At 36.0% G+C, this 24,564-nt stretch overlaps 1 protein-coding gene across 12 annotated transcripts in view; it reads right to left on the bottom strand.

The window, feature by feature from the left end:
- Positions 1-24,564, bottom strand: part of ATE1 (arginyltransferase 1) — a 91,612-nt gene that overhangs the window by 59,455 nt on the left and 7,593 nt on the right. For 5 of the 12 annotated variants that reach the window (XR_011142382.1, XM_068951550.1, XM_068951549.1 and 2 more), the window contains exons 6-9: positions 19,466-19,698; positions 17,646-17,774; positions 16,499-16,627; positions 2,609-2,641 (exon numbers count right to left, since the gene is read on the bottom strand). Coding sequence is in view for 11 of the 12 variants with exons in the window: in XM_068951550.1 (XP_068807651.1) it covers positions 2,609-2,641; positions 16,499-16,627; positions 17,646-17,774; positions 19,466-19,698 (524 nt within the window). In the remaining variant the exon portion in view is untranslated. The remainder of the gene's footprint in view (positions 1-2,608; positions 2,642-16,498; positions 16,628-17,645; positions 17,775-19,465; positions 19,699-24,564) is intronic. The other 7 variants (XM_068951554.1, XM_068951560.1, XM_068951552.1 and 4 more) reach the window with 2 other exon arrangements.

The following is a 24,564-nucleotide window of genomic DNA, read 5'->3' as shown; positions in this document are numbered from 1 at the left end:
AAGATTAGGGTAGGTGTGAAGACACAAGGGACTTTAGTAGCAAGAGACTGGTTACTGCCACAAAGACAAGAAAAACACCCATGAAAAAAATCAAAGCAATTTACTAGGTTCTCAAAAGAAAATAAATTACATTTGATTTTTTCCCTAGAAGGACACAGAACATGACTGAAACGTGATGTTCTTCAGGAGGTAATCCAGAGAGTTACAGATTCATAACCACATCAGATAAATGTTTGCTATTAGATCTCCTAAGAATTAACACATACATTAACAAGCATATTAAATTTGAGCAGAAGTCAATATGCTTTTGAAAAAAGAAAAGATGCACAAACATCTTTCAGTTCTTTAAGTTTCAACAAGCATCTCAATAAGGATAAAAACCAAAGTAAGAACAAATGATCATTTATATCATGAAGAGAAGCTCACTGAGTTACAGAACCTATTCTGTTCTCCATACTCATAGGTGATCCACCAAAGATGACTCAACAGTGTTGCAACAAGCTGTGCTAAGGATTTACAATTATTCAGCATGGTCAGGAGTGCAAAGAACTGCAGAAAGAACCCATGATACTGAGTGATTCAAGATGCAGAAGAAACATCAAACGTTCATAAATCCAATGCAAAGTGCATGGGAAAAAACACTGCCATATACACATTCAAAAAAACGGGTATAAATTAGCATTTCACACTAAAAAAAGATCTTTTTGAGATACTGAGGGTAGTTTTATGGAAACATAAATATAATGCTCAGCACTAGTCAAAATGCAAGACGACTGAAGAGCAATTACGGAAGGATTTGAAAAAAAAAGTCATCATTCTACTGTGCAATGCCATCATGCATCTAAATACTGAGGCTAGTTCCAATCATCACATCTCAGATATGAGACTGTAGAAACAGAAAAAAAAGAGTCTAAAAAAAACGCTGAAAGGATGATCAGAAATATGAACAACTTCCACACAGTCTGAAAAAGCTGTGGCTCTTCAGCTTAGGAAAGAGATGACTGAAATGATACAATATAGATTTAATTCATTATGAGGAGGCAGTGATAAATCCTATAAGATCCATTTATACCATTTATATTCTCAAGCATTAAGTTCAGAAAATTTTGTACCAGTACCTTTTCTGGGTTTAAAGTACAAAAATGAGTTTAAGACACCATAGAACAATTCAGGAAGGACAAGTGCAGAGATGACTATTAACGATGCTGATAGCACCACTGGCACACAGCACCCTTAACCCACTGCTTACCAAAAAACTAATCCATTCTGACCAGTTCAGATTTTCCCTGGGCCTTACCCTCCATCTATAAATATTCCAGCTTATGCAGCAAAAGGGTACCAGACCACACTGTCGCTTCAGTAGACTCACGCAAGCCTTTCTCCTATACTGAGCCATTATAATCTCGTCTTTCCAAACAAGGTAGTATTTACGTCTGTGAAAGTGATAAAATGGCAAATGTTTAAACTCATTCTCTAAGAGGAGAGGAAGAGGAAACAAAAACCAAACGAACAGTTCTCTACAGTATCTCTTTACTGCTAGAAAACTGCCTAGTTTTCTGCTACTACATAGTGTATAACTTTTTAGAACTACTCTTTTTGTTTTTGTTACAGAGCCAATAGCCAAAACTGAGACTAAATCAAATAACTAAAAAAATAAGGGGGGGGGGGGGGAAGAGGAGAAAGGAAAGAGTTTGGGTAGTAATACTAAAAATTCAAAAAAATTCAAATTGAAATTATGTAAACTAAACTTGGTTTGAAAATATTTGAAATTATTTTTGCTCAAAAGAGTAAACAGACAACACACTACTAGTTTTGCTTGTGGCAACTGTTTTAGGATAAAGAATTTCAAGAATCCCGTGGCCTCTGATATATAAGCCTTTTATTTAACTTCATCTAATTGAAGACATCTGTAGTGGTGCCACACAAAATTTAATTCAAGCTTAGAAATGTCAATAAAAAGTGTCTGTAAGAAACAATACTGGTATAAACCTGGCAGGGAAGCGTGCATCAACATCTATGCAGCCATACAAAATTAAGAATATAATGGAAATCTGCTGCTAGAGTTGACGAGGTGATAAAAGCCCTTTTCCTATAAAGTCTAATGAGCTCTATTACTCTTCAGCTTTCAGGAATGTAAAGGCAAGTGGACTCAGCAAAGAAAAGCAACAAACTCTCCACACATGGCTTCATTCAAACTGCAACATATCAAATTACTAGTGTAATTACTATAACCTGAAAATTTCATTAGAGTCGTGCAGTAGTTAACTCTTTTAAGACTAACAAGAAAAACAGCGCCACAAGTCTCCTACAGTTTGTTTACTGGAAACGAAGCAACACCAATTCTCCTAAACTTGAACTTGCATTTTACCACAATTTGAGCTAAGAGAAGCTATTTAGTAATATATTCTTTTCTTTCACACACACACAAAAACCCAGAAAAAATATACCATTTCATTTTTGCTACTGTTTCTTAATGCAGTGATACGAAATTCAGTGGTAGCTCATTACCCAGCTCCACAGACCCCTTTGATAACTCCATAATAATTCCTTACCAGCTGGTGATGATACAAATACCATAATACCACTTAGGTGTAGAAGTCATACGTACCTCAAGCGGAGAATCGCAGAGGAATCGTGTGAACTGCATCGAAAGAGGTTCATCAGAAACATGGGAAGTTTCAGAATTATTCCCAAGACGACAGTCCACAAAAGCAAAGCAGAAAAATAAGAATATATTAGCAACAATAATACTTCAGGATACGTTAACAGACAAGCATATTTTTTCAAAATTATATACCTGAATGGTACCAAAACATTTTAAGAATTCAAACATGGCTTACATAAATACATTGCCACTTTCCATCTTGCTAATCAGTACCAACAGATGACATAATAAATCATCCAAAGTACTTCAAACTCGCTTATATGAAATAGATATTTTAAAAACATTTCTAGGAGATGAGAGAATTGTAATACAGGTCTGTTTCTGCTTTCTTTTATTCTAAATTAATTCTTACACATTTGTTTCTTCCTTCTCTGCAACTGCCCGCAACAGGGAGTCTTTTCCCACAGTTCCACTGGTACCATCCCAATCACTAAAGCAAGGCTTTTAGGGCCCTCAGATGTCTTAACAGAAATTAAGTCATATTTACATTCAAAATCATGAGCAAGCCTGTTCCAGTCTACAGAAGGGGGGGGGGGGGGGGGAACCCAACTTCCTGAAAGTGCAAGGGTTTTCATAATTAGACCTCTTACTCTACACAAAATGATGTGCCACAGATCAAGCAAAGTTTAAATGATTTGGAGCTTGTTCAAGATTGTGAGATCAGTAAAATATAATACTTATTTAACATCATTTACCTATTTGATAGAAATACTTCCTTATCGATGCATTCCACATAAAACTTGTAAAAGATACTACAAAATTTCTGATAGGCATCTAACCTCAATACATTCCATTCTTAAAACTATGCATTCCACTTTAAACAGCTACTATATTTTACACAGTTCCTTTCCCCCTCATCTAATAAGCTGCATGATTGAAAATGCAGCAGTGGTTCCCAAGCTGCAAAACCAGATTGGATTGGAGCTTTTAACTGAAAGTTTGATGGAAGGACTACGTGGACATCCACAGAAAACTGACAATTAAACATTTTTATTGTCAAGTATTTAATAAATTTCTGAGATGCAATAAAGAACAATTTTCTATTTGAAGGGGCATATATAAAATGGCAAGTGATTACCTGTCAATCATCCCATTTTTCTCAGGGAAGGGGAGAAGTGGAAGGAAGGCGACAATAAGGAGTGCCAATACTGTATACTGCCAATTTAGGACTAAGTTTTATGTACAACATAAGTAATTAAAACTTTCTCTTTTCTACAGAAAGTGCACATTTGAATAAGAGAGCTTTAAAACAGATTTTAGAAATAAAAATGCAGCCTCTGGTAGATGCACGGATCTGCAAACATTAACTGGATTGTTCTCAGTATAGCATGAGGTGAGCACTGAACCATAACTATCTATTAAGACGCACTGAAAAGCATTGTACAGTAGATGCGAAAAGAATCAAGACTTCGCAGACGTCAAGTTTCACATTTTTCCCATAACACTAATTTTATTCAAGTCCTCTCTCAAACACATAGCAGTAGCTAGCTATTTGATCTACAAAGGAATGGCAAATATTTGGACACGTGCTTTAGGGATGAATACTGAATTTCCGTAAGCTGCTACTGTAGACAACGGTACTGTGTAGTACCTATAATTAGTCGTTTCTGATTTGCTCACAACCGGAGTACTGGATACGCTGAGTTATTCTGAGTTGTATGAGAGGCCAGGAAAAATGAATGACTGCAATATCCTAATCCAACTCTAGAATCTTTATTGATTGGAGGGATGGGGGACAGAGATAGATAAGGGGGTGGAGGGGCTACTTGAAGAAAAAAGTAATTCAAAATTTGAATTATTACATTTCCTTAAAAAAAGAACAGAGATTTATAAATTCCTACACTGCTAGTGTATCAGTCATTACAGGCAATAATTTTAGAATGTGTAGGCACTAGAAAAAATAAACCATGTGCTATTCATTCTGATGTCAGAAGACCCTCAATAGTTCTTAATCTGCAACTGTGGCTTTACAGTGCAAGTTAAACCCTATGGGTGAGAACACTGAGCCAACCACACTTCTCCAATAGTTTAAACGATTCTCCAGGTTGTGTTGTACAAGTCCTTATACAAATGCTAATAGAACACAGTTTCAGAGACATCCATGGACCAAAGGTTGAAAGACGTGTTTTCAAAACATACATAATAAAAGAGAGGGTTTAAAGTTCAAGTGCATGACCCAGATGCACTTTTCAGAACGAGAAGCAGACTAGGGAAATGGAAATAATTCTGAAATGTAAGTTCTGTCCCCCAGCAATTACAGTGTCAAATCCATTATGGAGTGGGAAAAATTACTGTGGCTTTGTCTTCTCAGAAGAAAATCTGACCGTCTTAGGGTAAAGATGTTTTAATTCTTTATAGACTTGCATTAAAAAAAAAAAAACAAAAAAAAACAAACACACTTCAGTATCAAAATTAGGAAACATAATATAAACTGGGAAGCAAAAAACATAACCTGAACTGAATCAATACAACCGTGGACAAGCTGCTTAATCTACTGGATGTCTAATTTCTTTGGCTCTCATTGCCATTTCAATAACAAAATCCATGAATCCAAGACAGTACAGTCACAAGGGCCACACACATAACAAGAAAGAAGTAGTGTGATACACAGGTACTGTTTCTCAGTTTTTTAAATTAACCTTATCGGATATCTGAAATGCAAGATTATCAAAGTGAGGCAGATTCCTCTGAAATAGCAGCCAGCCACCAAGAGTCAATCATCAGATTACCTCTGTCATCAACTCAAATGATAAAAAACTAATTGAAGAGCACTATAAGATGCATGGCTGCCTAGACAGGCTAAGAAGTTTAAAAATAACCACAATAGTTTTTTTTTTTCTTCAGTATTTTCTTGCTAGAAAAATCTGAAAAGGAATGGGAAACTAGATTAGAGAGGACTAACAACTTGAAACTGGCTGCTAATATCAGCTTTCGAACTGATCAGAATGTGCTCCTTGGCACTTCCTAGACTTCTTACTCAGTTTTCTATATATTAGTTCAAGTGTATTTTTGGGAGGCAATTAAAAAAAAAAAAGACTATTTCACTAATTCTTTGCACCTTTTCGAACAGTGTATCTTTTGTATGTTGTTAAATTCTTTTCTTCCAAGACAAATATTTAGCTAAGCACAAAGTAAAGAGAGTGTCCAGCTAGCTTTGCAGCGGGAACTGAGACACACACTATTTTTCTACACGCTTGTCATTATAAAACACCCTTGAAAAGTTAAATAAAATGCCTGCTTCAGTAGGTCTAAACAGCAGTAAACTGTTCACTCTGGCCCTTTCTGGAAACTACTGTAGGATTTTTTTATGATCATTTATGGAAATGTTTTCTAACTTGTGTAGCTGCCACATAGCTTGTTTCGGTTACACTGCAGCTGTGTTTCTTAAAGACAAAGACTACTGTAAAAAGACTTAAAGCCTAAAAATCACATTAACGAACTTGACGCAAAGTATCAGTGTTTTAAACTAGGTATATCAACCTCTGAATTCACTGGAAAACAGGTAAAAATAATAATTTCAAATTTTCATATAACAATATTTTATATATAAAATTCAGTTCAGAATCATAGGCACTAGTTTTTTTTTTTGCACAAGAACAGATTACCATTAAAGAACTAAATTAGTCGACAGCTAATACATATTATGTTGACAGCTTCTACAGTTGACTTCAAGAAGCATTTTAAAAAGGACAGTGTTGGGTCAGAAATGTAATGGCCCTAGTGAGACACTTCTTCATTGTAAGAACTGCTGGGGATACCCACTATTCTGTCCAAATTAACCAACGAAGTAATCACTGGGATCAAAAGTTTTCCACTTTGGCACAAGAGAGCCGAGAAGTAATCTTTTTCACTATATTCGTTTAGTATATATATTACACTAGTAATATAACATAATAGTGCATATTACCTTCTAAGCTACACAGTTCCCCATCCATATCTATTATTTAAATAACATGAAATGTATGTTTAGCACTTCATGTAAAACACAAAAGACATGAAGGTAGCAGAACGTTCTAAAACATATATATATATATATATATATATATATATATATATATATTCACTTCTTTTTTTTTTTTTTAAATTGTCTTGAAACTGGGGTTGAAATGCATCACAAAATTTCTGGGTGACTTATATTCTGCAAAACCTTCCCTAAATTCCTTACACAGAAGCACAGGTATTTTTGTTGGCAAGGAAGAGTTAAAACTTTTGCAAATACGGATTCCTCTCAGCAAAGCAGAAGAGGAGCCAGATCTATTACTAAGTTCCCTTAAATCCAACGTTCTTATCTGAAGAGCTAGCCAATTCCCTTAGACCTAGTTAATTTATCTATCTTGTTTTCAGATTTTTGTACTGTAATTTTACAAAGTGAAGGCATGAAACACTACCTTGTTTCTCTGGTTTCTTCTGTTTCTTGAGCTAAACTCACAAGAACTGAGTGATACATCAGTAGAGCAAACTGTCTCAACTAGCACTATTTCATATCAAGCACTTGATTCAATTATCAAAGTATTTCTCTCTGTGACTGTACAAAACATGTATGTAGTTCACTCTTCTGTCTTATTCTCAGATCATTATTCCATCCATTAACCTACACATTTTCGTAAAGTGCCCAAAAAGCAGTGGCAATAAAATAGCATAGCACTACAAAGTACCAAGTACATCACTTCAAATTATTCAACCACCAAATATAATAGGTTATAGAGCTACACCTATAAGATTAGCAAAGAATTTGGACCAAATCCTGTTCGGTACACCACCCATTCAAATCTGCCAACAGCCAATTAAACAATAATTTGAAAATGAAATGAAGGAACATACTTGCATATATTTTCTACACTAATTGTATGGAAACAGATACAAAATGCATTTTTCTCCTACCTGTGTTACATGTACTGTATAACTACTAATTTGTTAACTTAGATTACACTTAATGATGGTGAACACACATGTTCACATGAATTTCACCAGGACTACTCAAGCATGCCAGCTGCATGATTTTCTGTATCAGTAGCAAGTATATGGACTATATGAACAATACAGACTTGCTTATACTAAACTTCTACAGGAAAAAAATAAAATAAATCAGACTTTGTTTTTGTTTACCTATAAAATTGGCAAACGCAACATTTAATTGACATATATAGAGGTTAAACCCAGAGATTCCAGTCAATATCATGACCACTTCTTAACTGTTTCGATATTTTTTTTAAATTTCCAAAGGCACGCACTTTCCAAACCTGTTCGAAGACAGCCTCTCATACTCCTCTTACATAGCAACTGTGCAAGCACAAGAATAACTGGACCTGACTTAACTCCCTGTGCTGGCTGTAAAAGGTATTGCACTTCTATCAATCACAACTCTTTGTGCTGGTGTTAAAACTATGCTGAACAATGAAAATTGTATAGTGTGCACTGAACAGCTGTTCCACTGAAAATTAAGACAGTAACAAACCTGCAAGCACAAATAATTAAGTTACACTGATTTGGAAAGAAAAAAATGTATTTTCAATCGTGTTTTATTTGGGGATGGCAGTTGAGAATTGATTATTTGCAGAAGCAAAACATAAGGAAAATATAAGCTGCCAGAACTGATATGATACGATGCAAGTATAAATCAAGAATCATTATTATATGAAAAAATAGCTAATAATAAAGTAATATCTGATAATAAATGTTTACAATAGTGTAGCAGCTTTTTTTCTTCTACATATTATTTCATATTTAATACGAAACAAAACACCCGAGATTCAAGAAACAAAAAAGCAAAAGAACAAGGAGGCAGCAACGTTTAGTTTGCGTGCATGAACCAAAGTTGATTTCTAAAGCACAAAGAACAACTGAAGTGCCTTTGTCATAAATTGTAGACATTTTAATGCAAATCAACTGGAGCATGCAGTTTTGCATGCAATAACTCTTATAAAACTACTGCAAAAAGCCTACTGCTCCTAAACAGATCAGTACTGAACATATTTTATTATCTCTCCCAGAGATAATCAAATGTTAAGATGTAAATTAGTCAATTCCCCCCCCAAAAGAGGTTCAAAAACCATAGCTGCCATTTCTCTGAGCATGATTTATTACGGCAAAGCTTTATTATGATTTATTATTAGATTCATTATGACAAATAAGCAAGAAAAAAATGGATAAATTTCATTCAATTTGTTTGCGTAGTTACGGTACTGTTGATCTGCTGATCACATATATAATTAGCATTTCGATTGATTTTTCATTGATAATACAGAGAAAGACTGAATGCCGGTTTAATGGAAGGATGCACAGAATCTATTACGCTGCATGATCTATGATAATGTTCTCCAAATTGTATCTTGTACAGGAACTCTCTTGTTCAGCAAACAGAGCACTACAGTACTTCCTCATTGTTCATTACAGAAGTCTCCTCTGTTCAGTTGTTCCCATCTTTTATAATTTCAGTTTTTCTTTATGGCTTGACTCACTTCACAAAACACATCACCACTATCCAAGCAGAACCAAAATAAGTAACACTTGTAAGTATGGAAATAAATCCTTGCAATTGATTTCATTAGTGGCTTTTTGTATATATTCTATACACTGATGCACATACTAAAGATGTTTGACTATTGTCTTCCATTACTTTAGCAAGAAAAAAGATAAACACTAGTGCAATAACAGTTCTATTATACGGGGGGAAAAAAAAATACATGAGGACTAGTGTCTTGGATCTGAGAAAAAGAGCTTTATGCACTAATACTCTATCTCCATAAAAGGCCAGAAGAAATGCATAAATAGTGTGACAAAATACTACTAGAACAGATTCTTCCCTTGCACATTTTTCCAGCTTCCAAAAAATGAGCAGTTCAGGGATTTGGCTAATCCAAGGGTAGCCTTGGGTCATCATGTTTAACAGGCAGCAATACATCTATTTTCTGTGACTGCATATGAACTCTTTCAGAAGCTATTTATATTTTCCTCACATGATTCTGGGGGGGGGGGGGGGGCGGAGGGTTATATACTTCTGTTTTTTTCCCCTAACCATTATTTTTAAGATACAGTACATATATCATTCAAAAAGTGGATGACTATGCATTTACACAGTAGGATAGTAAAATTTTACATTCTCACAGAAGAAAACTGAAAATTTGGTGGTTCTACTGCACTTTTTAAGAGCATATATTATTAAGCAGTCTTTAATTAGGGAATCATTTACTATATTTTTCCTCAGGACACCAATCCAACTCAATGAAAACACGCTGAAATAAATATTCTTGGATGTCTTCAACTTTGTGCAACGTCAATACTTGACTGCACTAGGGAGCACAGAGCCGACCAGGTCAGCTTTGAAGCTGAAATCCTCCAGCAATCGAGCAAAGCTTCTTGGGGGTACTGAGAAGTCTTCCAAGGGAAGGTCAACGAGCAGTAAACAAACTAAGATAAAGAGGGATAATCAGTAGATAAAAAGCCTACATAGAAAATAGTTATAGCTTTCATGCCAAAATAAAAGCATAGTTTAAAAGCTAAATTATTTAGATTCCTGAAGCAACTGGAGATTCAAAACTGTTTCTAGCATGCTAAATTGTTCGGCAGGTAAAAGATATACTTCAGCCTTACGACAGTCTTTGTTCCGCAGTCAGAGCAGCCGTGAAGATCTTGACAACGCTCTCACAGAAAAGGCAAGCTTCTTCACCTCTGGGGCAACACTCACCCTGGGACTCGGGAAAAGTTTCCTTCCACTACCAAACTGCTCCCCCACCTTTTGTTAGAACAGAAGCCGCTGTATCAACCAAAATTCAGTACTGCGTATCATCAGGTATCACAGGACTCTCCAGCAAAATCTGAAACTAAATTTTTTTACACGCACACAGAGGTATGCACATTCACACACACACACTCTTTTTCCAATACACTAAAACAGTGATAACTAATTTGAATACAGCAAACTATAAGTTGTGCCTATATGCAGAATGTATGTCCAACTATTTTCTCATAGAAAATCGCGTGAATAGTGATTATACAGGTTAGCAGTAACATTCATGATATGAGGTAATCTTAACCTTACTGACAGAGCAGCAAACATGGCGTGGCAGTGTGTAACAATTATGACTAATTCAACGAATTCCTTGTTGATGCCCTTATACATAATACACACACTTGAAAGCAAGTTAAATGGATGCTGTTCCTTCAGTCAACCCGCTCTTACTGAGGCCTCTTTGCAGAAACTTGAGCACACTGGCCAAATCCGGAGCAGTAAGCCCAGAAGATTTGTTCAGCTTTTATCTCCCAAACCCTCATTTTAAAACTGATGCTTTAAAAAAAAAAATCATTATCAAAAACCTGTATTATTACCTGTATTATTACCCAAAGACCACCTCAGAATAAGCACGGTTCAAGATAAAAATCTAAATAAATAATAAAGCTTCTGCCAAAGTATTTAAAATACAGGATCCTGCAAGCTCCTTTGCTACCACGAGCTATTGAATGGCTTAAATTAGGTTATCAGAGTAGCATAACTACACAAAAGTGGTTTTGGAAGTAAGGCCTAAATCAACACAAGGAGCGATACATTGTTTGACAGTCAAATTATTCACTGGGATACAACTAAACAAAGTTAAAGACAGAGAGTATGCAAGGAGTTACTGAAAATATTATAGTTCTGGTTCCACGTGAGAAACGAGGTGTGAAGATTAAATTACAAAAAGAACGTCAGCTTCAGAGGTAAACAGCCACTGCAGCATGCTACAGTGCTAAGAAACACTGACAAAAAACTTAAAGAAACCACCGTCTTCAAAACATCACTGAAGAAAGAAAAAACAGAAGAGAAATATTTTAAGTCAGCAGCTGAGTAAAGGAGGAATAAAGGGGAGAAAAAGCAGTTAATTTTTGAGAGGGACACATTTTGATGATGGAAAGCAAAGAAAAAGACTGTTGAAACCTCCATCAGATATTGTTAACAATATTTGTATTTCTTTAAAACATTTTAAAAGTAGCATTAAAAATTACAGATTTAAAGCTGTAGTTTGCAGGGAGGGCTTTTTGCTTGTTGCTTTTTTTTTTCCCTCCCAAAAAAAAAAAAACCTAAGTTAAACTGGTATCTAAAACTGACTGTTTTTTAATAGCAATATGATTAGGATATATAAGCTGCAAGCCTGTAGTCACAAGTGGAATTCAGTCCTACAACTGCTTTAGGTTTGAATTTACTTAAGTCATAAAAATTGGTACCAGAATAAGTAGTCTTTTTTCTTTTTCTTCCTTAAAGAAGAAAATCTTGACTACTAGATGATTTAAAAAGTTACACAGAGCTTTCTTCTAGTCCATTTTGACTATTAAATAGCCACTGAATTTGACTGGACAAACCTACGTTCTTAATGAAAAAAGTGCTAGTTCTGAAGCCCTTTCACAGAGCAGGAGGTAAAAGGACAGTTTATGGGCGACTAAAGATATTGCTTATTAGGAAGGCAAAGCTTGTCTTCTAAATTAGACAAAAAAGTTTATTTTCTAATAATTTCTTTTAGCAGATAATAAACTACTCTGCCTTCCTAAGCAGAATGCCACCACCTTCTCTCTCTCTCACACATGCAGGCTCAAGGAAGGTAAAAGCACATCAAGCTGCGGTTTTGAAAAGAGACCACAAATTAAATTAAAATGAAGGATGGAGAGGGTTTGTTGACAGTGGAACTTCAAGTAAACAAACTCCTGAGAGAGTGTTTTTGCTTCCCAAATATTTAGACTTTGAAGAAAAAAGCCTCTACCATTGTACAAGTATATTTTAAAACATACAATAATGATATTCACAGTATATTTCTAAGATTACAAATAAAAAATCCTACAAACATTATCAAGTACAAAATTAGAAAGGCGCTGTGGTTTTACTGTGCCATTCAGTTCAGTTGGCCATAATGCTCGTTTTAGTCCCGCAGAGCCCTCAATCCATTCATCAAGTATCAGCTATATAGAATCAAGCGTACAACAAATTCCTTAGAATTAGCAAAATTAGTGCAGGTATATGAGAAATGACGGAGACACTCGGCATGTTATAAAAGGCAATGGAAAGGACTAATTATTTGCTTTGACCAAAAAATTCTACCCAATTCAGCAAATAATTTAGTGACACAGGCTACTTTGAAGAACTGGCACAGAAGGTAAGACCCAGAGATCATTTTCCCCACATACCCGGAAAAAAACCTTTATATAACGTACTACTATCATTCTAATCCCACGTGTAATAATATTTTAGCACACAAAGCCATCACGTCTAACTAAATGCCTAATGAACATCTTTTAAAAATCTTACACAGTCTTCTAAAGGACTTTTTGCTTTTAGATAATGAAGTCCATTACTAGTAGTAGCAAAAGTAAAATCTCAAGCCCAGAAGATCAAAACTGAAAGAAACTCTGAGGCTATTTTCTAGGCATGGGTGCAGTGCCCCTAGAACAAGCAAATACAACTTAAGAAAATTTGTATAGGCCCTTGGTGCCGTTATGACTGAACATCCTTCTTGGCCACAATTATAGCAGTTGTGACCAAAGTTTTAAGGATGAGCCCTAAGATTCTTCTCCAGGTGAAAAGGCGGTTATAAAAAAAACAATGAAATCCTGATTATGAAAGGCAATAAAGAAAGAAGTGGGGCGGGGGGGAAGGGAAGACATATGGCATCTCCACAACAGCATATAAGCTACACTGGAAGATTACTGTCCACCACTACAAGAGAGATCAAAAACACAAAGAACAAACATGTTAATAAGGGCATGTTGCTGCCCCAACACTGAAAAAAAAGTACTTGAACCAAACTGCAGTTTGGAACTGACCAAACTATAGTTCTAACGAAGAACAACAGAAATCAAGCTTCCCAAGACAGAAAACGAGGAAAGCACAGTCCCATGATTAAGGCCATGGATTCAAGAAGCCATCGAGGTACTCTGCGTATATCTTGCGCTGACCATTACAATAAAGTATTTCAGATCAAACAGCCTAAAATCAACAGCCTTGTATCAACAAGGAACCCATGAGCTTATTAGTGTTGCTGCAGTCTTCACCAGAGACTCAGGAGGAGGAGAGAGGAGAAAGTAAGGAGGCAAAGAGGTAAAATTGCAAAAGACCCACCATCTTGAAGGACACAAACAGCAGCTATCACTGGTCTCAGAATGGCACTAACCAGACAGTACCCAACAGGTCAAAATAATCTTTGGTGTTAAGTATTCTGAGCATTTCCTGTCCTGGAACTTGTCTATTCCCCCTTCTCACATAAAATCTTGTTGACAAGTTATACGTTCATTGTAGAGGTGCAAAAAGAGGGCCTTCTTTCACGCTCATTGAGCAATAATCAGCTTCATGGTCCACATACCTTCTGTTCATATTGTGAACCCTTTTATAACTTTCCACGTTATTTTCAAATATTCACCAAAATTATAAATCTATTGCTAAAATTGCCTTTTAATGTAATAAGGTTGATATTAAAACAGTCTAGCAAGCAACATGGGAAGACAGTATATTGCAATGCCAACAATCTAAGAATATATTCCAAGAAACTTATTAATATGCTCCATAATATTTTTTGTTGGATTCTGAATTTACATATAGGCAGGCTTCTTAATGTGAAGTGTTCAGTCAAACGTAAAATTAAATGTAAAATGTAAATGTAAAATTACATTTTCACAAATGGGACACTTTCCAAATACTAAAGTGCATAGAACTCTGCCTGAAAAGGTGGTCCGTCCACCATGCACGGATATGGTATAATAGCCTGCACAGATTAAAAGCTAAATTTAATTTTACACCCAAAAAACTTCCTGGATGTTTGCCAGTTTAAAGTCAAAGCACACTTGTTACTACCCTGATAAAAAGCCCTATGTACAGGACAGAATTTCATTCTAACTTTACTTAAAAGACTGTCTGGCTCCATAATGTCTGAATGATATATTAAAAAGTCTGTATAAGAGAAAGGAAAAAATGGAGGTCTTTCAAATAGCACTTTTTAGCCTCCCTTTCAATAACTTGGACCACTTTCACCCTACTTGGTATCTTCTGTTGTTGCAAGTGACTCAGATAATTCTTCTTCCAGATCGCTTCAGTGCAAAATGTTAAAGCTTCTAATTTACACCAAAATACATTTTGTGTAATATAATTCTTCAATTTACTTCCTACAGGGATCAAATACAGAACATGTACGACTGAAGGCCAGGGAATGAGCTTTAGCACCTAATAATTGTGAACAGAAAGATCATCTTAACCAAGTATTCACTTGAAGAACTGTACTTAACACGATTTACTAGTATTCCAGAAGGACTTAAATTAAAACCCATCAGCAGAGTTTGCACACTTCTCTCCAGAAGTCCCAGAGACGGTAGCAAGTCTTTCCCTCCCCACTCCCAAGAAGATTATACTGAGTCTGCATACAGCATGTCAGAGAGAAAAGATAAAGGTACAGCAGGGAAACATCTACAGTAAGTAGCAAGGAAAAAAAGGAGTATAAAAAGGACCGAAGAAATCAAACCCTTATTCTAATAACAGTATGAACAGAAATTCAGCTCCTTCCTATTTCAAAATACATCACTTGTAACAGACTTTACACCTTATGATAGTAGAAATCTGAACTGTCCTTAACCTCATAAGCGCTCATCTTCTCTGTTCCCTCAGTTCAAAAATTCAGACAAAAAGTGGGGGGTTGTTTTTGTTTTCTTGTGTTTTTTAAAACGTATTATCACCCTCTCTTCGCATCAAGATTTTTGGAGCAAAAGCATGGGGGAGTATCAACTGTATCTAAACATTAAGGCTGAAACACATCCATTGTATCAGACAAGTCAAGCCACGAGTCGGATCCGCTAATGCCCATTACAAATCTAGTAAATGGCTCAAACTTTCCTTACACGTTTCCAAATTTCACCGTATTTTAATTAACTCCACTTATGTCAGAAATTTTTCAAAAGTGCAGGGTCTACTTCTTACTGTCGTTATGAGTCCTTTTATTTTACAAAATAAAGTCAAGAAATCGTACAGCTTTCCACAACAGCATTTCAAAGATGTTTCACAAAAAGCTATCCTTTCTTTTGCACTAAAGCCAAAGAATGATTATGTGGTTTTATTATCCTCTCTGGAAAGTAGCCTCAGCTTGCTGGGTATCACTTCAGTAAGGCTTACTCTCAAGAACAGAAGAGTTTATGACTAGACAGTTGATCAATATTGACACTTTGCATCTGCAGCAGATGTTTTGTGAATTCTGCTAATGGGAATGCGGTGCCACCTGCCAGCAAACCAGATGGGTGCTGTTTGTTTAGAAGCTCACTTCTTTCTTTTTCTACTTATTAGACTAGGATTAGCATCACGTAAACATCTTTTTATATTCTTAAAAGCAGATTTACTCATACATAGCGCTTTCCTGTTGAGTCAGCCTGAGGTAATATTTCGGTACTATTTCTACTGTGAAGCGTAGATTTAAGAGGGATCTTTAGCAATGTGAATAAAACCGAGGTTTTTAAAACCTTAACCTGTTAAATCAAGCAAGCCAATGTCAAAAATAAGGAGAAATGTGGAAACAGCTACCAAACATCTTTAGAATAGAAAATTTTGGAGGCATCCAAAAAAAAAAAAAAAGTATTTTCATACCAGTAGCCTATTTCCAGTGGATATTTCAGTACCAAAACTCGAATTCATTATTTTTTCTTTTTCTGGCTACGATAGCTCTCTCTTCAGCTCAGTCTCCCCTGGGCTGAAGCCTACCGAAAAGCATGATATTTTTCCCACCCAAATGCAAACTACAATATCTTATTATTTAGAATCATTCTAAGAGACACCATTTCCTATCACGTACCTGAACATTATAAAAATAAACGTATAAAGGTGCATGCAGTGGACTGTACCTCATTTTCGCCACAGTCAGAAGGTGTATCCTTGTGTATAGCCATCTGATACTTGGCAAATAAAGCAGCTGATTGGCTGAAGGATGATTTGAACTGTGGGTCCTCAAAGGAGACGGGTACTAACCTCACCTTCAGAGCAAGGAAGATACAAGCATACTGTTTTGAGTGCATATAATCAGATCACATGCTTCTGAAGGTAAGGCTAGTGTAAGATCTCCTCCTATCCATTTCAAAGCCTCTGAAGTCAGTATTCTACTTTATACAGAGTAACAAATCTCATACGTGGGAAGTCTACTAATACTGCAACTAACACCGAGCTTAAACTGACTGTTGATAATTTCATTAAAGAAAAAAGGAATGATGCTAGAACACTCCAAAGTACTAGTTTGCTCAATCTATTTTTTGAGGAAGTATCTAATAAATCAACCATAAGTTTTTATTGTACAATTTCAAGGACTGTGCAAATATATTAATTTTAATGGCATATTATTAATTGTCTCCAGTTTAGCAATTGCATGTTCTTGCTACCTATGCTTTTACTCCAAACTTCAATTTCTTGTCTTTAATCTCAGGGAGGTAATGTGCCCAACACAGACAACTACTACACAGTGCCTGGTTACTACATGAAGCAGTAATGATGTGCAATTTAGAGTATACCGACTCCTTTTTTAAGGGTGTAAATTGAAAGTGAAAAGCTTCATATAACTTCTGTGAACCTTACGCCAACAATCTGCATGGGAGTGCAGAAATTCACATGATGGCCCTGATCACGCTTGTCCTCCTTATGCTAGCATTCAAACCAAGGCCAATGAAATTGATTACAAGTCCGTCTAGTTTTAATTCTTTGGAGATGTGTATTTGTAAGGCTCACAAAATATTTATCTCCAAAAGTCTCATCCCCTCCATCTCTTACCCAATAGCATCACCATATAGGTTTCTTCACTTTTCTGTCTGCAATGAAGATCAAATATTTGTGGCACCCACAAAGCAATACAAAAGAGTTTGCACTTTCAGGATGTTGCGTCTTATTTGATATGATATTTGACATGGTTTAGAGTATAAAAGGATATTTCTCCTAGACCCTATTCAAGACACGTGAAATGGAGGGGGAGCTGAAGTTTGCGTAAAATTCACTTGGCCTTCTGACCTGATTTATAGTTGGTTTATCAGGTGGGTCCTTGTGAATAACCATCTGGTAACGTTTATAGACCTGGTAAGACTCCTGAAATGTGGCTTTGAACTGTGAACTTGGTGGAGATGATCTCACCACCCTCACCTTCAGAAGAAGTTAAAGACATTCATTATTACAGTTCACAATAACTATATAAAAAGAAACAAACATCACAACAGAGAGAAACTCCGACTTCCAGCAAAAGAGAAGAGTCCTAAAAATTTAATTAATACATTGGGCAATAGATTTCCAATCCTTTAGCTCCATTTAGACTACTGAAGGTTTTTATATTGAACAATATGCAAGGTTCGGAAATTATGAATTATGATAACTAAAATACCTATAGAAGAAACACAAACAGTTTTCGGTACATAACACTAATAAATTACATGCAGAACAACATTTTAAGAAAAATTTCTATACTTTTTAAAAACTGCTCTTATTGTAGCACATTGAAAAATTCTAGAAAGATTCATGCATTTGGAAAACTCATCTCTACTCTCTGGATAAAGACCTTTTTTATTGCAATAATCCCAAGGGGACTACAAGATATTTTCCAAACCGAAAAGAGAAGAGGAAACAATGTTCCCTTATTCAGTTACCACTGAATTGTAAGAGCAAATTATTTGTCATACTAACCATCACCCTTACCAAAAAGAAATCCACAAATAAACACACACATACACACAATGACACAGTTCTTAGTAAAAATGGTTGCTCTCTGACCAAAGGAATGCTATCACATGAGCAACAATGCATTCCTCTTCAAACATATTTAAAGATGTGCTCATTTCAAAACCACGCAAATCTTTAGTATGGTTCAATTTTCACAAATATCATTAGCTCTGACCTATTTAAAAAAAAAAAAGTTGTTGACATTCATAGTAAGAGGCAAAGACAATCTGCAGAAAGATTGCTGGAACCATCTTCCTCTTAATTCTCCTCGCATTTTCATAATGAAAATGTTCAAACAGCCATTATCATTCTGTTATACAACTTATCAGAAAATTTGAAAGGCATAGTGAAAGAAATCACTTCCATGGCTTATTGTCAATTATTTAGGGTGAATCTTTTAAGTCACCATCACTACGTTTTTAAATAACTACCAAAAGAGTATTTAAAATGCAGTTTCCCACACTATCACTGATGATCAATAGCTATAGGAAAATATTTATATTCCGATAAGTTTTTCAACTTCCAGAAAAAGTTGCTGTCATGATTAATAAATGTTAGGAAATCCAAAAGTTTTCCAGATGATTGTCTTTATATTACTAATATACTTAATGATAACCACTGTATTCAAATAAGCAAAAATTTTCTGCCGCAACTCGATGACTTTGAAAGTCAGCAACACATATCCAAGACATTTATAAAAAAGAGCTATCATCTTAATGGTTTAATTTTACGAACAGTTACTGCTTTCCTGTCAAGATTCATTAACACAGATAATTTCAGTATTTAAACACTTCAGAACTAAATATTGCATCTCTCTCATCATTCAACACTTAATTAACTCAAAGTCTTTAGTTTTCATGTTACAGTATATGAAATCAATATACAGGTATTTTGTTAACTGCACTGGTCTCTGCCAAGACTGACTGTAGTGCAAGAGTGCCCTCACGCGGCCACACAGAATTCAGCTGTACCACATATTTTTACCTTTGATTTTAAGATTTCAACTATAACCTTTCCATAGAGTCACAGATACTAAATATGTAAGCCTTAAGAGAGTTTAAAAAATTCCTTAGCTAGACTTTTCCTTATTTTACCTTCAACAACAATGTAAGTATCATTACCTCTAACTTGTGTGCTGCATCATCAGGTAAAGAGACAAAAATGAAGTCTTCCACAGTCTTAGGTTGATTCGTTTTAGATTTAGAGCTTTGCAAGAGTAAAACCTGATCCCCTGCTTGAAGTGGAGAGCCTTCATACGTGCACATCTGGTTCTGAAGGAGTTTTTGCAGTTTTCTTTCTTTCCGTATGTCCTTTGCTTTTCGACAGGGTGGCTTGCTCAAATCAGCCCCTTTACCTATAAGGGCATGAAGAAAGAATTCAATACCACGTTTTGTAACAAACAAGTAGTTCTTACGTGATGACTGAATAGAAAAGAAACGGCTAAAATTATCATTAATTGAAGAGCACGGTCTGAACATAGCAAGATCTTTCACATCTACAACTGCCTAGGGGCCCTTACGCCCAATGCCAAGCTAAAGCGTTGCAACGATTTTTCCTGTACAGCTGTCTAACGCAGCAAACTAGAAATAGCAACTTCATTAAAATTTCATCTGAAAGTCTCAATTTCTTAATTAATACAGAAACGCATTAACCATGATCCCATATCAGAGGCAAGAATATATTTAAAAAGTAAAAAAAAAAAAAAAAAGAACTTCCTTTAACTTGGTGCTTACATCATTATACCACATCCTTCTCATGAAAGCAAAGAAAAGCTCCTGTTTACTGTATGGTGTGAAGACGCTCTCTATCCAAAGAGCTACAGAATCACTTTGAAATACTGAAAGAACAAAAAAAGTCACAGTCAACATATTTATTATACTGCATTAAAACCCAAAGAGCTACACAATATACTCCTGTAGAGGACTCCAAGCAGAAAGGATTTATTTCGTGTCTCCTGGAAGCCTGGTGCAGTGTACAGAGATACTGCCAACACCACTGCTGTCGTGTAAGAGAAGAATAAAAAGGCCACAATCTTATCTCTTTGCCTAAAATAATATTCAGTTTGTCTGTTTTCACTAATAGGTTTAATTTTACCAACTTATCTTCATTCCAGCAACAGATCAACTGTTCATCAAGTTCTATGTGTGAAATGGTGTTTATTTAAAACAAAAGTCAAACCTAGAAAACAAGAGGATCAACATCGAAAAGAGCAATAAGTACTACAGGAACTTAGTTTTACAGGAATAAAATTCCAAATAGCATGTACAAATATAAAAGCAGAGTGGTCCACATTCCTTAACAATGGGGTCAGGTTAATTTTATACATAAGACAGTAATGTAAGGTAATGTTTTGTAACAGCAAAACAAAGAAAAAAATACCCAAATCAAGATATGAGAATATCTGTACTATAAAAAATTAATACAGGATTTTCTTCAATAAGATGATGATGGCTGGTCCCCACATCATCCTCTAAGCGCACCAAAAGGAAGGTTACCAAGTAAATCATCTGTTTAAAAGCAGCCATTTCCCTACACATGGTGATTTTAATAAATGAATTTATGGATTTACAATCAGTATCAGACTTGTTAAAAAAAAAAAAAAAGTCACAAACAACATGAAAAGAAACATTTTGCTAGTGCTCCCAGTTCTGCCTTTTGTCTTTCCTTAAACTTTGCACACTGTTATTAACTATTCTAAGTCGCACACACAAGTAGCTGAACATACTTCACTTTAAAGTTGAGTAAAAGCTGTATGAATCTCTGTTGCACCGCTAGAAACAGTGGTGGAAGAAACGACCGATTTCCAAGGAGTACCAGTCAAAAGCCTAGCAGTTGCTGCTGAAAGTTACGTTCAACACAGGGAGAGTCGCTCTCAGCAGAGGGAAAGTTACATTCAAAATTACAACACAAACCAGCTAATATAATATAAAGTAATTCCAATTCTGCTTTTTTTCTCTCTCCCTCTCTTTTAGAAGCAGTGGTGCATGAGTTGCAGGCCAAAAAAGCACCATAATATTAAGGACTGAGAAAGGACAGGAAGAGAGTGGAAAAAAGACTACAAGATATATGACTGTATTTCCCTGTGTGGGAGTACAGAACAAAGAAATTGTAACAAATATTATGACAAACTGCTGAAGAAGTCTTTTATGCCATTAGTGTTCTCCTGAAATCTGTGTATTTGCAAGAGACTCACACTGGCAACTCCTGAAAGATTTACCTTTTTAAATGGGAAAGTAAGTACCCTGGATGGTGAAGTACTTTTATTTCAAGCATTAGAAAGACGACGCATTTTAACTCTGCTAATATTTATAAGAAATAAAGGATAATCTAAACCCAGACTTAACTATGGCTTATCCCACTTTATTCTCTTTGAGGCCTGGAAATGACATGAAAATTATTTATCACAGAACTTCTAGGAAAACGTGATTAGAGTTTTCTTTCCTTCTCCCTCCTCTTACCAGTAACTCAATAGCCAAAAGTGACATCTTTCTCATCCTCTGCCCATTTCAAACCTTCCCTGTTGACAAAGGGAATATTGGTATACTTCTGCAAACTGGAAATGGTGCAAGTGTTGATATTTTAAACGCTTGTTGGTTTTGGATGCACTTTGCTTGCAAAGAATTGAACAGAATCCACAGCTGCTGCCTGCATCTTTGTGTACCAACAGGTATACTGTAGAAGCTGTCAAAATACTTTGCACGTGGTTTATATTGAAATCAATTTTCCTGTGTCAGTAACAGCTTTACAAGAACAAACTTATAGTAACGATAGCTGGAGGAAGGGAAGCAGGGTCTTAACTTGCAACCTTACAAGATCTGACGTAAGCCAGTGAAAATTAAGTCTTAGCATCCTGCAATTACTTCTTAGGAAAAAGCACACTAAACTCAGCCGTGTCATGCCCACAAGTCCAGTGAATCAAGAATTAGTGATTTGGGAAGCCCAAAAGGAGACTTAGCAAAAGGATTCTGGTCCCAGAACACGTAAGCACCATTATCCAAAGTGCAGTATCAGCCGCACAGAACTCAGAGCAAAAGCAAGCTTTCCACAGTGATGCTGCCACAACTGCACTGAAACATTAAGATCTCCTTTTGGAGATGGAGATACCACAGTAAGAGAAAAAATAAGAGCAACAGATCTGAAATATAACAAAAAGAATAAGCGTGTGCATAAGTGCTTCCCCCAAACTGTGGCATATGTTTTTACCAATGTTTGTTGTTGCTCAGTCAAGGACTTCCAGTGTGTGAGCCACAGGAAGCTCTCAGAACAGACAAGTGCACTCCTGAGGCAAGTCAGCAGCAAGGTCTTCGTGGCTCACCCAGAAAAGTCCCAGCCTGGTTGCTCCAGGCAGACCCCATGACAAACTGAAACTCTGAGAGCATCTCAGGGACTTGGAAAAGGAGCTAATATCACTTCTGCATTCTCCACACTTCATACAACTGCACTAGCAGATTTTACGATTGAGTGTCCTTGCCTCTCAACGAAGATTTTTGAGTATTTGTTTCATCCGCACAGCTAAAAGTATTCCCCAGAAAAAGAGAAGTATTATGAGGAAATTACAGACTTTATGTGACCGGTCCATGGGCAAACAAGTCAGTGGAAGAGTTTATTTAAAATACTCATGATGCATTTGAAGAATGGTTGAGTACTTCATCTGGCTCAGGATCTGTTTCTTGTCTCATATCTTCTATAAGCTATAGAATTTAGCAAGGAAAACTTAAAACAATGAGTGTGCATACAGACATAAGCAAACTTTCTTCTCTATCTGAAACTGTGCAGGAACAGCCCATTATTCCTATAGGACAATGACCTGTTTTGTTTATATAAGAATAAAAATGCAATTAAACAATCTTATTATGGAATACGTCTACATTTTCCAAGATGAAAACTAAACATCTTTCTGGAAAATTTTGAACTAAGTTTGACCTATGACACCACCTACTCTAAAAAAAAAAAAAAAAAAAAAATTAAGCAAGCTTTCTGATGCATTTATTATTCACTTTTATATTTCCTGTAAAACCACCAGAAAGAAAAAAAAATACAGTAATGAATATTTCTCTTCTTCCCCCTTTTTTTGAAAAACTAAATACAAAAAATGTTTCAAACTTCCTTTACCTGCTTTCCCTGTGTTTAAAGTTTTCCACAATGTTATTCCTAACATAATTGAAGACCATACCTTGCCTTTTTCAAAATAATGGCAGGTTTACACTAACACTCTTTACTCAAGACTGCCACCTGCTGTCAATTTCCACTTAGTCTGGTTTCCAAAATGAAGTCTAAATAACCCAAAGTTTCACTGTCATTTATTTTAAAAAGAAGAGGATTCTGAAAATTTCTGCAACAGGTACATAAAAGTTCTAGCATAAATCAACTGCATTTCAAAAATAAAGATTTAAAATATAGTCTTTAACAATTTTGGACAAGTTTTCCAGGAACACGTAACAGTACTGCTTCCACGTAGCACTACTGCTGGTTTTCTGACCGAGCGTTTCTGAAACCTTTCCTTTTGGCTTAAGCATTTAACCGCTTGTTAAACTGGTGAAACGCTGATCCAATTGGGATCAGCGTTCCCAAGGAAAAAACAAACGTTCTTTTACTTAGAATTAGCCAAACTATAGGAGGAGACAAAAATCCTCGTGAAGAAGCCAAAGGCTTTTTAAGTTCTAAATATTGGCATAACGTCTAATAGCTGAGTGAAATTAGGAATTCGTATGATCTGCCAACGTATGCAGAAACGCTGAAGTACTCACTCTTCACAAGGATTCTAGCTAACATTATTTAGCATGTATTGGCTAACTGCAGTTTAGGAAGCATCCTCTGTTTTTCTGAAAAGCCCACTGTGGATGCTACGCATCACTGAAAACATAACCCATAAAAGAAGGCTGCCTACTCTGCAACCCTTGGGCCATAAGCCTGTCAGAGTAATTTTTCCACTTCCTTTTCCAGTATAGGCTGCTGGTTAAATGAATTATTCTGGCAACACCTATCTAGACCTTTTAGTTTCTTTCTTCCAGAAAGAGTCCCTCCCCGTCCCACAAGAACACAGTCAACACGCCACAGAAGAACTATGCAGCCATAAGGAGAGAGGCAACCGGCAGCATTCTGCAGGAGCATCCTGGCAGCAGCAGTTGCCAGCATCTCTTTTTTTCCCCAGGGACTCTCAGGAAGTTTGCTGCACGTGCAACAGATACGATCACGCCACAAAGAGGATTACCTAATAGCT

The sequence above is a fragment of the Struthio camelus genome, chromosome 7, assembly GCF_040807025.1.
Source record: "Struthio camelus isolate bStrCam1 chromosome 7, bStrCam1.hap1, whole genome shotgun sequence".
NCBI classification, from domain to species: Eukaryota; Metazoa; Chordata; class Aves; order Struthioniformes; family Struthionidae; genus Struthio; species Struthio camelus.
Note: the sequence above shows the minus strand (reverse complement) of the source record. Positions and strands in the feature narration are given on the sequence as shown.